Source organism: Chelonoidis abingdonii, chromosome 20 (genome assembly GCF_003597395.2).
Source record: "Chelonoidis abingdonii isolate Lonesome George chromosome 20, CheloAbing_2.0, whole genome shotgun sequence".
Lineage (NCBI taxonomy): Eukaryota > Metazoa > Chordata > Testudines > Testudinidae > Chelonoidis > Chelonoidis abingdonii.
Genome location: NC_133788.1, coordinates 22,951,195 through 22,965,486, shown reverse-complemented (window position 1 = coordinate 22,965,486; position 14,292 = coordinate 22,951,195). Strand labels below are relative to the sequence as shown.

Genomic DNA, 14,292 nt, shown 5'->3' with positions numbered 1-14,292 from the left:
GCAGTTAGGGGCACTGGCCCCTTCCTCTGTAGCAATCACACACCCTTATCCCACCACCAAGATACTTAAGAACTGCCTAGGGGACACTGAGGCACCAACACAGTATTCAGAGCAAACATTAGGAACAGTCCCAGTTCGTCACAGATGTGAACCTGCACTCGGCCTGCCTGCTCCCTTCGCCCCACATTGCTGTCAGCAAACACCAAACCCTCTCTCCTGCCTGGGCTGCAGCTGGAGAGGACAAGGTTTTGGCAGTAACGTGCTCCTGGAGCTGAGCACGCTTCGCCCTTGAGGAAATAATGCCACACACTCCGCCTGGCTCCTGGCACAGTGCAGGTGGGCAGCGCTATGGCTTGGGTGGGGGCACTTGGAATCACACCCCTAGTGCAGGCAGCATCTCCTCCCCCAGTTCTGCACTTGCCCCACTCTGCCAGGACTCCAGTGCTCAGCTCAGCAGGGCCTGGGCCTGACCCACCCCAGGTTTAGCCCACTGACGGGGATACTGCTCCTGGGGTACATGTCGCAGCAAAGGCCAGTTACTGAGAGTTCTGATGTGGGGTTTGCTCTGCACCCCCTGAGCCCGACAGTCACCAGACCGCTCCGTCCAGGCTACTGTCTGCTGAGCACCGCTGGGGCCCTGGTGCAGACTGGCCCGGAGACGGTCCCTTCTCCTCGCGCCTGGGGAGGAATCATGAATCATTTGCTGTAGCTGCCGTAGGAAATACTCACTTGGGCCCATCCTGGAGAGCCCACCCCAGAGGCTGCCTCCCGGCCCCGTGCCCCTCTCGGCCCAGGCCCGACCTGCTTCAGCTCCACGAGCCCTGCAGCCCCAACACAGCCGCCTTGGGCTGGAGGGACGATGCTCTGGGCTGCACACTAGAGCCTGCCACAGGAGGTGAGGGGCCACCGCCAGCACAGGACACGCAAGAGGGCTTAGGGAAAGACAGGCTCCATTTGTGCCAACACTCCCAGGGAGGTGTTTGTGGCTCCTACCCCCACAGCTGGAGTCAGGTATGTGCAGCCCCCAGCAGATAGCAGAGCGAACAAACAGAACAGGGGGATTATGGAATGATCCAGCCCGTGACATCCAGGCCCAGCTTCAGGCAGTCAGAGGCTTAGGGACACCCAGAGTATGCGGTCGTGTCCCTGCCCAGCCTGGCTAATGGCCATTGATGGACCATCCTCCATGGACTCATCTCATCCTTTGCTGAACCCAGGTATGCTTCTGGCCTGCACACCCCCCCGTGGCAAGGAGTTCCACAGGCCGCCCATGGGAGACATACTTCCCGGTGCACGTTCTACACCTGCTGCCTATTCCTGTCAGTGGGACCCCTGCTTTGTACGTTATGTGCCCCATTCACTTCCTCCACACCAGTCATGATTTCACAGACCTCAATCACCCCCCTTCGTCGTCTCTTTCCCAAGCTGAACGGTCCCAGTCTCTGAGTTCCCCTCAACTGGCCGCTGGGCCAGGCCTCTCATCACGTTTGTTGCCTTTCTCTGAACATTCCCATCGTCTGGAACTGGGAGGCCCAGCACTGCCTGCAGTATCCCAGAGGGAGGCGTTCCAGGGGGTTCTATTTACTGTCGTATCTGTCCCTTTCCTAATGCTCGCAGCCCACACTCCATGTGCACGGCCCCCCGGGCTGGCTCCAGCCCCCTAGCCCCTGCCCCGCAAGCAAAGACTGCAAGTGGTGGAGAGCGACCCCCAGAACTGCCCGGTTGCCCCCAGCTGACACTCAGGCAGGCCCCACTGACAGTGCGTTCTGGCCGTTTCCCAAGCCGTGCAGGCCATTTACCAGGAGCGTTGGAGGGACCTCGCAGCGGCTTTGCTTAGCCAGGATTGTCAGTTACATGGATTTATTTATTTTGCTGGCTCTCTCGGTTTCCCAGCGCCGGTGGGTTTGCCTCCTGCACCGGCTCAGCGTGCTCAGCACTGCACTATTCCACAGCCAGCTCTGTCCTCACCCGCACTCCTGCCCCAGGACATAGACTGCAATTGCTGAGACATAAGTGCCGTGATGTGCAGATTTTTTTATTACTATTATTCATATCAAGAACTGGTGTAAGAATGTAAATAGAAAAAACCCGCTATCTAGCTACACGCTCCTCTCCGCAGCCTCCTGCCAGGCTGAGCAGCGGGAGAGGGCGAACGGCTCAGAAGTCAGGTGGATTGGTTTCCTTCTACGCCGCTGAGGGCAAAGCGGCCTTTCTGCGGCAGTTGTTTGCAATGGAGCACGGAGAAAAGGTGGGGTTGTTCCACGTACGTGTCCAAACAAAACTATTCGGATCTTCCCCCCAATCCTGCTCATGTGTGGCTCATGACATGGGACGCCGCTCGCTGCTCTGGAGCTGGAGGGCAGGGGAGGCAGGGGGGACCAGGAGCCTCTGGCTCTCTAGGGCGAACTCCACCGCCCGCAGAGAGGCTAGCACGGGGAGCGGGACTTGAGCAGAACACGGGCTTCGTGGCTGGAGTGGTGGCAGGTCTCTCTGGACAGGGGGCAGGTTAGGGCTTTGTATCACCCACTGCCCCCAGCAATCCCAGACTCATCCAGCACCTGCCCGCGCACAAGGATTTCAAAGCACTTCCCAAACACTAAAGGCCACCCACTACATGCCTGGGGGGGAATCGTAGCAAAGTCAGAACTGCTTAGGATGCCCCACTTCCCGCCATGCCAGGGACAAAACCAGGGTGGGATGGTACTGAAAGCACAGTCCATGCCAGTTGAGATAGTGGAAAATCACCACCAGCTACTAGCAGTACAGGGCCAATGACACAAAGTCAGGCAGTTCCAGTTCCGCTCAGGGAAGGGCAGTGACGCACTCACAGCAGGCTCTGAGGCAGAGACAGCTTTGGTTGTTGTGGGGGCCAGAGCTCAGGAATAACGACCCTCAACGGCCGGTTACTAGATGTGGCCACTTCTACCCCAGTGAGATAACAGCGTTTCTCTTCCAGACACAGTGTCTGTTCTACACAATCCCCCTTTTCTGGGGGCAGGGCGAGGGGGCTGTGTGACGAACTGGGACTGTTCTTAATGTTTGCTCTGAACACTGTGTTGGTGCCTCAGTGTCCCCTAGGCAGTTCTTAAGTATCTAGGTGGTGGGATCAGGGTGTGTGATTGCTGCAGAGCAAAGGGCCAGTGCACCTAATGCCTGGCACTCTGTCTCCTAGCAACTGATGGCCTGGGCCCCTCCCCTGCAAAGGTGCCAGCTGAAGGTGTTGGAGACAAAGGGATCAGGTGCCCTCCTGGCCCGGGAAAGGAGCTGAGCAGAGAGGAGGGGTGGGAGGGGGTGGTTAGTCTGGAGCTGCCTGGGGACGAGGAGTGAAGTGCAGACCTGGGGGTCTGGCTCACTGACCCCCAGAATGGACCCGGGCGAGGGGTCCGGTTCGCTGTATCTACAAGCTCTGTTTTAGACCCTGCTCCTGTCATTGAACAAACCTCTGTTTCGCTGGCTGGCTGAGAGTCACGTCTGATTGCTAAGTGGGGGTGCAGGACCCTGTGGCTTCCCCAGGACCCCGCCTGGGTGGGCTCGCTGTGGGAAGCGCACGGAGGGGCAGAGGATGCTGGATGCTCCAAGAAAAGACCCAGGAGGTGAAGCCGTGTGAGCTTCTTGCCCTGAAGACAGTCTGCTCCAAGGGAGAGGAGGGTCCCCAAAGTCCTGACTGGCTTTGTGGGGAGCAGTTCCAGACCATCGCCCGGTGACTCCGTGACAGGCTGCAGGTCGGGATTGAGGGGCACTGGCAGAGCAGGAGGGAGCTGAGGGCTGGGATGTGGGGGCTGTGGGTCGGGATTGAAGGGCACTGGCAGAGCAGGGGGGATTCAGGGCTGGGATGGGGGGTGCAGGTCAGGATTGAGGGGCAGGGCAGAGCTGGGGGGAGCTCAGCGCTGGTACAGGGGGGCTGTGGGTTGGGACTGAGAGGCAGGCCAGAGCAGTGCATCAGGGAAGTTTGCCCAGCGCTCTTCATCTTGCTCCCAGGGGCCCTGGATTCCCCCCATGCGCTGATGGTGCTATTTGCATGGCATGGCTGTGAGGGAGGCAGGAGTCCTACGGGTTCCAGCACCTGAGCAGCGCCCGGGGACAGTCCCTGGCAGGACAGGCCTGGCAGAGGCCACATGACGCCCTGCTCAGGGACGGGGTGGGTGGGAAATGCCCAGTGCACTTATGCCCGCCCAGAGCTGGGCTGCTCCAGGCCCCGTGGCAGGGGAAGCAGCCGGGGCATGGAGCCAGGAAGCCCCGGGCACCCAGATGCAGAAGGCCGGCGCTGGCTGCTGGAGTCAGTTCCACACAACTTCCTGCCTGACCATTCCAAGAGCCTGAACTTTGCTCCTGGCTCCAGTCCCAGGCCCCTGCAACAGCTGAAGGACTGAAGATGGCGGCTGCAGGCAAGCCCTACAGCTCCCTCTATGACACCATTGTGGTGGGGGCTGGGATCCAGGGGTCCTTCACTGCCTACCACCTGGCCCAGAGGGGCAGAGAGACCCTCCTGCTGGAACAGGTACCCCTCTGCCCAGGCACCCCCTCAGACACGCAGCTCCAGGGGCACTGGAGGCCCTCCCGCTGCAGGCCCCGCTCCAGCCCTGAGCCCACACAGGAGCAAGGCAGAATGTGCTCTCCGGAAGCTGGGCACCGGGACCCCACAGACACCCAGCCAGCAGGACGGACTTCACCCCAGACACAAACTGCACAGCGCAGCTCCGCTGCAGGCTCCGGCCCAGCTATGCCCCTGCTCCTCCCCTCCAGGTGGGGTCCCTGCGGCTGGGAGGCACACCCTCACCTGCTCCCCGACAGCACTTCAGGGGCAGCACCCCCGTATGCCAGGGGCTCTCGGTAGCCAGGACCTGCTATCTGGGAGAGCAGCGGCTGGTGCTGTGTGATGCTGCCACACAGGGGCCCTGCAGTGGAGATCAGTGACTGGAGCAGCAAGATGACCCCACCTGGCACCTGGGACCCTGCATGGCTCAGCACTGGCCACAGGTGCCAGGGCAAATCATTGCATTCCTGGCAGAGCGGGCAGCACCCGGGCTGCCCTGGCCCCCAACAGGCCGCAGCCCCCTCGAACTATCACACCAGCCAGGCAGGGTCGTGTGGCACAGCTGTGCCCATGGGGTGCCCCACAGCTAGGGCAGAGAGCAGCTGGAACCCAGACACTCAGGAAGTGATGGCAAAGAGGGGGGAAGGTCTGGGTACCTCTGCCCACCGCGCCAGGGCAGCTGCTGCCCCCAGCTTCCCCTGCAGCATGGGGAGGGAGCAAAGCTTAGAGAGGGGCTGGCTCCAGCGCTGCCCTAGGATACCCTGCCCCAGCCCAGGTGCAGGCGTGCGAGTCGCATGCATCATGCACCTGCCCAGGCAGAGCTAGTGGGCTCCCAGCAGTACCGCAGACAGGGCTGGGAGAGGGAACCAACATCCCCAGAGCAGGCTGGGATCCCCACCTAACCCTCTCCCTGTCCCCCGATCCTGGCAGTTCCCGCTGCCTCACTCCCGAGGCAGCTCCCATGGCCAGAGCCGGATAATCCGCCACGCCTACCCCCAGGAGCACTACGCACAGATGATGGCAGAGAGCTACCGCCTGTGGGAGCAGCTGGAAGCCGAGGCTGGCGTCTCACTGTACAGGTGAGGTGCCATAAGTGGGGGGTGCTGCCCGCCAGGGGCTCGGCTCCCTAGCAAAGGGATCTGCTGGAGGAATTCAGCCCTGACACCTCAGAGCTGGGGGCCGGAAGGCAGAGGGCTGGAGCTGCCGCACTCAGCACTTACTGGCGCTGCTGGGCCCCAGCAGAACAGCAGCCAGGCCGATGCCATGCCAGCTGGCCCCATGGCCCACGCTTAGCATCATGCTCCGGGCCTCAGCCCGGCTGTCAAAGCCGCAGGGGCAGCCAGCCTGGCATGGGGGCCTGGGGAAAGGGAGCCAGCCCCAACTCCTGGCCCCCACCCCCCAGCCGGGTTACTCCACCCCGGCTCTGGCCAGACACTGCAAGCAATGGAAAGGAACAGCCAGGCTGCCCCGAAGTAGCCGACACCAGGGACCAAGCGGAGCATGAAGGGGTCGTTGGCCGAGCAGCTCAGCCCCTCGTCAGGGCAGGGGCAGGATGTTACTGCCCCAAGATTCAGCAGTGGCTCCGTTCGCTGTGGGGCCTGCCCGAACGAGAGCAGATTGAACCCCCAACCCCAGGCCAGCCTTGTGCCAATGTTCACAGGTGGGCTACAACCTCCCTCCTGGGCTCTCCATCCAGGCCACCGCCCCACAGGCCAGGGGGCTGGTAGGGGCTGCAGTGCAGGGCTGGGCATGGATGGAGAGCCCAGGAGGGAGGTTGTAGCCCACCTGTGAACATTGGCACGAGGCTGCCAGCAGCTCAGAAACCCCTTCCCCCACATGCCGGCATGCAGAGCCCCTGGGGCAGAGCTTCAGGGGACCAGGCCCACAGGGCGAGCACCTGCACCACTGCAGGAGGCCTCTGCATTGGGGGGGGTGTCCCAGACCTCGATACATCCTCCACTTCCAATCACGCCAGCAAGGACCAGGCAGTGCCCGGGCACAGGAGCCCAGAGCCCACCCTCAGGAGCCAGCCAGCATGGCCCAGGCCTGGGCTGCAGCCCCCAGGAGCTCACAACCCCTGGGCCACCAAGGTCCTGCAGGAACCACACCAAGACAGCCTGTGCTCAGCCCCCCGCTCACCTGCTCAGGAAGGGGCCTGCTCCACTGGGTGCTAGGTGGGGCCTTGGTGGACTGGCTGCACTCCCACCTGGCCTGGGGCGGAGCCACAGACCCCGCCCCCAGCACACCTGGCCCAGAGCTGCCAGGATGTGGGGGAGTGGCAGCCAGCCAGAGCCTGCTTTCCCGGCCAGCACCATGCTGGGCACAGCAGCGAGGCTGGGGGCAGCCCTTGCAGTACCCCTAGGGCTCAGGGTGAGGCCCCTTCCCCAGCCCCACCCCCCATCATCCCAGCACCCTCCAGCCCCACTTGTCTTAGCCTTCCTTAGGCAGTGCTCAGCCAGGGTGGGCCTGGGGGAGGGGCTGGGGGCAGGTCTGCTGGATGAGCCGATGGACTCCCAGCCCAGCAGAGCCACTGCTTGTGCACCAGGAAGTGGGTGACTCCCGCTGGCTCATGACTGCCCCAAGTCAGCCTCAGCCAGACGCTGGCCTGGCCCAGTGGGGGAAATAACCCGCAGCAGGGGGCCAGCGAGGCCTGTTCCCTGGGCTCAGGGATGTCCAGTTGCCTTTAATTACCAGCTCCCACATGCCCTGTGAGTTGGCTTTAGACTTTGCCAGCCACCTGCAGCCACCTCTGGGGTGGGACATGGCAGCCACTGAACAGCATGCAGCAACACTGCCCACCTGACCCTGGGGGCCCCATCTCCTACAGACAGTGTCTGCCCCCCCATCCCCACCCAGCGCAGGGCAAACTCATGGCGTACTGAGACATACTCCACAAGGGAGCACGGGTCTCAGGCTGATACGTTACCGCACAAACTGACTGCTCACAGGGGCTCCGATCATGTGATCTACAGCACTCCTGCCATTCCAGACCCTGACCACCCCATTACCCCTGTTCTGCCGGTGCCCCACACTCCCGACCCACAGCCCCTGCTAGCCCAGCCCTGCCCCCTCAGCTCTGCTGGTGCCCCTCACTCCCTACCCACAGCACGTGCTAGCCTAGCCCTGCCCCCCACCAGCTCTGCTGGTGCCCCTCACTTCCAACCCACAGCCCCCTGCTAGCCCAGCCCTAAGACCCTCCTCACCCCTGCCCTGATGGTGCCCCCTCACTCCCAGCTGGCAGCCCCCTGCTATCCCAGCCTGGCCCCCCACCCCCAGCTCTGCTGGTGCCCCCCACGCACCCCTGATACACTTCACCAGCGCTTGCCGCAGACAGGTGCGGTAGCAGCCAGGCAGCCTGAGAGCCCCAGACATTCTCCCTGGGCTCCAAACGAAGTTTTGAGGGGCCGCCCAGCCCTTGCCCTGGCTCTGGCTCTGGCCTGCCCTGGGGGCACTCAGCACCACAGCCAGGGGCTGGCTCGCAAGGCAGCAGGGTGCATGGTGGGCGAGACAGACGCCCAGTAATTTATCGACTCTATAAAGGACGAGCCATTAAGGAAATAAGCATATAAACGATTCCCCATCTAGCCAGGGTCAGAGCTAATGGAGCCATCAATCTCATTAGATGGGAGCCCAGCAGAAAGGCCCCTTCCGCTGTCCCTGGCTGCCTGACTCCCAGATCCCTTGGCCTCGCCCCAAAGGGCCCTGCCTGTTCTCCACACAGGGGCTGGGCTGCCCCGTGGGCTGGCAGGGCTCAGGGATCTCCCATGAGGGCACGGCCTGGGGAGAGACTCGGACCCAGTCTCTTGTGGGGCAGCAGCAGCCGCGGTTCAGAGGGGAGATTCCTGCCCCCTCCCCGACCGCTGGGAGCAGGAATCGGCACTGCCCAGCTGCCGGGAAGGGCAGAAATCGCCCCCATGGCATTTAGTGATAGGAGGGATCCAGGCCAAGTTCCCTGCGTGGCCACAGGACGACCTGCCGCAGTGCAACCCCCAGCTCTGCCAGTGCCCCTCAGCCCCCTGCTACTCCAGCCCCGGCTCCCCTAACTTTACAGCTGGGCCCTGCAGGTTCCCCTCTCACTTGAACTGAAGATGGCGGCTCAGGCAGCTCCTGGTGGGTGCCACGTGGCACCATCATAGCCTGGCCCCTTGGCCCCTAACCTTTGATTTTTAACCACGTCCGACCGCAGGGGCGGCAGCCTGCACCAAGCCCCCAATACTGGAACATGCGCAGTGATGCCTCTGCAGTCAGCTTCCCTGGCAGCGTGGTCCAGTGGGTAGGACCGGATCCTGCCACCCATCTGCTGGTGGCCCCTGTGCAAGTCACCGCCCCGCTCTCTGGCTCCACTTCCCAGCCTACCAGAGGGGGCTGGGAATGGAGGGGGCTCGTGGCAGATGGTGGCACACCGCACACAGGGCCGGGACATGGGCAGCGACTGCCCAGTGCTGTAACACTCTGCTCCCCCGGCCCATCTCTGTAGGCAGACGGGGCTGCTGGTTCTGGGGGCCAACACCAACCCTGAGTTCCAGCGCTGCTGTCGGACGCTGGTGAAGCACGACGTCCCTGGCGAGCTGTTCACCACGGAGTCACTGCATAGGCGCTTCCCTGGCATCCGGCCCTACCACGGGGAGGTGGGCGTGTCCGACCACACTGCAGGGGTCCTCTCCGCGGACAGGGCGCTCTGGGCTGTGCAGGTACCGGGCTAGGCCTGGGGCAGGCGGCTTCTCTGCGGCCAGGGGCCGGGGGTTCGGCCCCAGGAGATGGGGGTACCCACAGCATCACCTCCTGGGACAGCTCCAGCCGGGCCACAAGCCAGGCCAATGGCCACGGGATGGGGCTAAGCTGGAGTCCCTGCCCCGGTGAGGAATGCCCGGGGGTGCTGCCACACGGCGCCCAGAGCTGCACTGCTTTGCCTGGCATTTCTCATCCCTAGCATGTGCTCTCTGCACTGTCTCTGCAAGGCCCTCGGCAACCAGCAGTCGTGTGGGGCCCCAGCACACGCCCATGCTGAGCCCAGGAATGAGGGGTCCCCTGGCCAGGCTCACCTCCACTGACTGCAAGGGCTGAGCACCAAGCTGCACTGCTCGATCCCTCAGGCAGGGTCCCCCCCGGCCCCAGGCTGAGCTGGCTCCCTCCCCAGGACGGGTTCCGGCGGTGCGGGGGAGCCCTGCACGATGGTGAAAAGGTGACTGACATCAAGCCGGGGGTCGTGGTTACCGTGACAACCAGCAGAGGGGTGTACCAAGCCAAGAGTCTGGTGATTACAGCCGGCCCCTGGGCCAATAAGCTCCTGGCCCCGCTGGGACTGCTGCTGCCTTTCCAGGTAAGGGCTGGCGCCAGCTGTGCCAGGGTGAGGTGGGGCAGGGCCAGAGAGCACAGGATTGTTACCCAGTTCTCTGCTGCTCTGCACAGCTCACTTCCACTATGGCACCTGCCTGCAGCCGGCTCACCCGTGCGTGCATGTCCGTGGCTGGGCCCGTGGGGCTCCGTGTCCCTGCCCTGGCTCAGGCCTGGCTGAGCACGTGGGGCTCCATGTCCCTGCCCTGGCTCAGGCCTGGCTGAGCACGTGGGGCTCCATGTCGCTGCCCTGGCTCACGCTTGGCTGGGCACATGGGGCTCCGTGTCCCTGCCCTGGCTCACACCTGGCTGGGCCCGTGGGGCTCCGTGTCCCTGCCCTGGCTCACGCTTGGCTTAGCATGTGGGGCTTTGTGTCCCTGCCCTGGCTCAGGCCTGGCTGAGCACATTGGGTTCCGTGTCCCTGCATGTGCCTGAGGGCTCCATGCCTGTGCGGACAGGGCTGGGAGGCACGAGCACACCTTGCCAGGGGTCGCTGTGTGGTTGGTCAGAGCCCTGCAGTCGCTGCCTGGAGCTGCTGTGACACGTGGCATGGGGGGCACTGGCCTAGGAGCTCACAGGGTCAGGGTAAGCAGAGGGGCACAGGGCACCAGGCGCCAGCCAAGAGGAGACCTGGCCTCCCTCCCTGCCCACCAGCACTGCTGCCGGCGCTCAGCACGTGGTAGTGGGTCCGGCTGGCCCCGAACCTCGCTCACTGCACTGCCAACCCCACATGCACCTGCCCCCAAGGGAGCCACATCGCTCTCGCCCACATCTCCCCGCACCCCAGGACCCCGTGGCAGGGAGGAGACAACTCACCACGGGTGGGCAGCAACCCCTGTGCTCCCTGCCCCGCAGACGCTGCGCATCAAAGTCTGCTACTGGAAGGAGAAGGTCCCCGGGGCTTACGGGGTCTCAGCAAACTTCCCCTGCTTCCTGGCCCTCTGCGCCCCTCACCACATCTACGGGCTGCCCTCCAACGAGTACCCAGGACTGGTGAAGGTGAGACAGGGCAGCAGGGAGGGGGCCCAGCTCACACACCCACACACACAGGCACACACCCTTGCACGCGTGTGCACACACACCTCCACACACTTTGTTGGGGGGCAGGCAGAATATGGGTGCTTCCCGGCCCAATGCAGCCCCACTGCTGCAGCCCTGAGCTTTGCCAACCCTGCCCTTGCAGGGGTGGGGGCGGGTGCAGAGCTTTGGGAGGAGGGATCCTGGGGGCCCGGGCAGTGGGGAGAGCCCAGCTCAGTGGTGCTCCACAGGGCTGTGCTGGGAAGGAGCAGGGCTGGCCTGACCTTCTCTCCTAACCCCCCCAGATCTGCTATCACTCTGGCCGCCTGGCAGACCCCGAGGAGCGCGACCGCCCAGCCGAGGCCTCAGCCCTGCCTGACATCCAGATCCTCCAGGACTTCATCAGCAAATACCTGCCAGGCCTGGTGCCGGAGCCAGCCGTGGTGGAGCACTGCATGTACACGGTGAGGGGCAGACGCCGGGCCTGAGAACTCCCTCCCCACGCCTGCCAGCCCACATGGTCACCCCTTGCCTGGAGCCAGGGCAGAACCCAGGAGTCCTGGCTCCCGATCCCCCTCCCCCTACCCCACTAGCCCCAACTCCCCTGCCAGGGCAGAACCCAGGAGTCCTGGCTCCCAGGCAGCCTGGCCTCTGCTTAGGCTCCTGCTCCCAGTTCATGTCCGACACGGGTGGTGATGGACAGGCCAGGTGATGGCCTCCAAAGTCACTCGGTGCTCCCAGACCCTCCCCACCCCAGCAGAAGCCAGGGCACCAGTGACCTCCTCGCCCACCCTGGGGGGTGCTGAACCGATGGGGCTCTGCCCTTCTTGACACGTGCACTGGCTCCCCACAGAACACCCCAGATGAAGACTTTGTTCTGGATCGACACCCCAAGTTCCGCAACATCATCATTGGGGCGGGGTTCTCAGGTAAGCGGGGTGGGGTGGAGGGGGGTGCTCGGTAAAGGGGGGGGTAGGACGGTGGGGGGTTTCTCGGCGTAAGTGGCGGTGCAGTGGAGGCGGCGGTGTTCGGGTAAAGTGGCGGTGGATGGCGGGGGGTTCTCGGGTATATGGGGGGTGGGGTGTTGGGTCTCGGGCGATAAGCGGCGGTGGCAACAGCAGGGGTTTCTAGGTAAGTGGGTGGGTGTTTCGCTGGGTGGGTTCGGGGATAAGCGGGGGTTAGGTTACGGCGGGGGTTTCTCAGGTAGTGGGGGTGGGTTTGCGGGGTCTTAGGTAAAGCGAGGAATGGGTGGTTGGTAGGGTATCTGTAAGCGGGGTGGGATGGCCGGGGGTTTCTTTTGGGTAGCAGGGGTGGGGTGTGGGGGGTCTCAGGTAAGCGAGGATGGGGTGGTGGTAGGCGTCTCGGGTAAGCAACGGTGGGGGTTTCGGGGGGTTCTCATGGTAGGCGAGGATGGGGTGGTGTAGGGGTCTCGGGTAAGCGGGGGTGGGGGTTGTCGGGGGTCTGCAGGTAATGAGCGATGGGTGGTGGAGGGTCTCTGCACGTAAGGCGGGGATGGGATGAGCGGTCTCAGGTAAGCGGGAGTGGGATGGCAGGGGGTCTCAGGTAAGGCAGGGTGGGGTGTCCGGGGTGCTCTCAGATAAGCGGCGGATGGGCGTAGCGCCCACGCGGGGGTTTCGGGTACAGCGGAGGCTGTCGTGTCCGGGGCAGGTTCTCAGGTAAGCAGGGGTGGGGGTGTCCGGGGGCGTCCTCAGGTAACGCCGGCGAGTCGGGGTGGGTTGGTAGGGCTCTTCGGCTAGCGGGCGGTGGGGTGTCAGGGGTCTCAGATCAAGCGGGGAATGAGGTGGCAGGGGGGGTTCCCGTGTAACCGCGGGGGTGGCGGATGGCAGGGAGGTCTCGGGTAAGCAGGGGTGGGGTGTCTGGGGGGTCTCAGATAAGCAGGGATGGGGTGGCAGGGGGGGTTCTCAGGTAAGCGGGGATGGGATGTCGGGGGTTCTTAGATGAGGGGGGATGGGGTGACAGGGGGAGGTCTCAGGTAAGCAGGTCGGGGGCTAAGTGCCTGCCCCCAGTGCCAGTGCAGTGCTGAGGATGGCTGCCTCGGGACCGGGGTGTTCCTCAAAGGGCTGGGATGGCCCAGCTGCCCCCTGTCCCCGTTGCTCCATCCCCAGGCCCCGTTCACTCTGCTGCCACAGCTCAGCCCTGCCCCAGTGCTGGTCTCACCCCACGGGGATGGGTGTGGTGCAGCCCCCGCCAGCTGCAGGGCCCCCCAGGGACATTGGCTGCAGCCTGGCAGGCGAGTGTGGGCAGTGCCCTTGGCACAGGGCTCAATCTCGGGGTGGCTGTTCCCAGCCGACTGGAGTCTCTGCGCTTCTGCCCATGCAGGCCATGGGTTCAAGCTGGCGCCAGTGGTCGGGAAGCTCCTGTGCCAGCTCAGCGTGGGGGAGGAGCCGTCCTACGCCATGGAGCCGTTTCGCATCCACCGCTTTCCAGCGCTGCCCGCCCCTGCCCTGTAGCCTGCCCTGCGCCTGGGCCGCCCTGGGGCTGAGGAGACCAGGGCAGAGCTGCCATCCACCCTCAGGCTTCACGGGCACAGCCATGCTGGAGCTGGGCCAGGCCCAGGGGCTTCTGCTACCAGCATCACTGGCCCCAAACTCTGCAGGCTGGCTGAGCCCGGGCAGAAACGGGGGGCCTGGCTGTGGGTCTGGGGGGGTCGAGCTGAGCATGGGGGGGTCATGCCTCTGCCTGGGCTCTGTTTCCTGGTTTGTTTGGGTCTCAGCATCCCACCGTGCCGGGCACACACAGACCGAGACAAGGGGAGCACAGGGCTCCCCCTCCTGTTCCAAGCAATAAATCCCTGGCAAGCCAGCCCAGTGTGCCAGCTCTCTCTCACCCCAGCTGGGGGGACCGCGGCCAGCGTGGAGGGGGCTGGGGGCTCCCTGGGCCTCAGGAAGCTGAACAAGCCCCACCATGCTGGGTGGGGGGTGGCCCTGATGGGTGGGAGTAGGTTGGATGGGTGGGAGGTAGGTTGGATGGGTGGGGATGGGGCTGGACGGGTGGGGGTAGGTTGAACAGGTGGGGGTTGGCCGGATGGGTGGGGGTGAGGCCGGACGGGTGGGAGTAGGTTGGACAGGTGAGGGTGGGGCTGGACGGGTGAAGGTAGGTTGGATGGGTGGGGGAAGGTTGGACAGGTGGGGCCGGATGGGTGCTGGTAGGTTGGACGGGTGGGGCTGGAGCCAGACGGGTGGGAGTCGGCTGAATGGGTGGGGCTGGACGGCTAGGGGTAGGTTGGACGGGTGGGGGTGGGGCCGGACGGGTGGAGGTAGGTTGGACGGGTGGGGGAATGTTGGATGGGTGGGGCCGGATGGGTGGAGATAGGTTGGACGGGTGGAGGTAGGCTGGACGGGTGGGGTCGGACGGGTGGCGGTAGATTGGACAGGTGGGGGTGTGGG

The 14,292-nt window shown here is 64.2% G+C and overlaps 1 protein-coding gene across 1 annotated transcript; it reads left to right on the top strand.

The window, feature by feature from the left end:
- The first annotated feature begins 4,372 nt into the window (after positions 1–4,372).
- On the top strand, positions 4,373–13,543 carry PIPOX (pipecolic acid and sarcosine oxidase). The gene is made up of 8 exons (XM_032788678.1): positions 4,373–4,498; positions 5,465–5,613; positions 9,012–9,225; positions 9,672–9,854; positions 10,724–10,867; positions 11,191–11,349; positions 11,739–11,814; positions 13,226–13,543. The coding sequence occupies exons 1-8, from the start codon at positions 4,373–4,375 to the stop codon at positions 13,354–13,356; spliced, it is 1,182 nt and encodes a 393-aa protein (XP_032644569.1). The 3' UTR covers positions 13,357–13,543.
- Positions 13,544–14,292: the final 749 nt, after the last annotated feature.

Excerpts from the sequence above, each read along its gene's own strand:
- PIPOX (XM_032788678.1), top strand. The coding sequence starts at position 4,373 with ATGGCGGCTGCAGGCAAGCCCTACAGCTCCCTCTATGACACCATTGTG. Across the intron at positions 9,226-9,671 it reads GGGCGCTCTGGGCTGTGCAG|GACGGGTTCCGGCGGTGCGG; the intron begins GTACCGGGCTAG and ends CTCCCTCCCCAG. Across the intron at positions 9,855-10,723 it reads GACTGCTGCTGCCTTTCCAG|ACGCTGCGCATCAAAGTCTG; the intron begins GTAAGGGCTGGC and ends CCTGCCCCGCAG.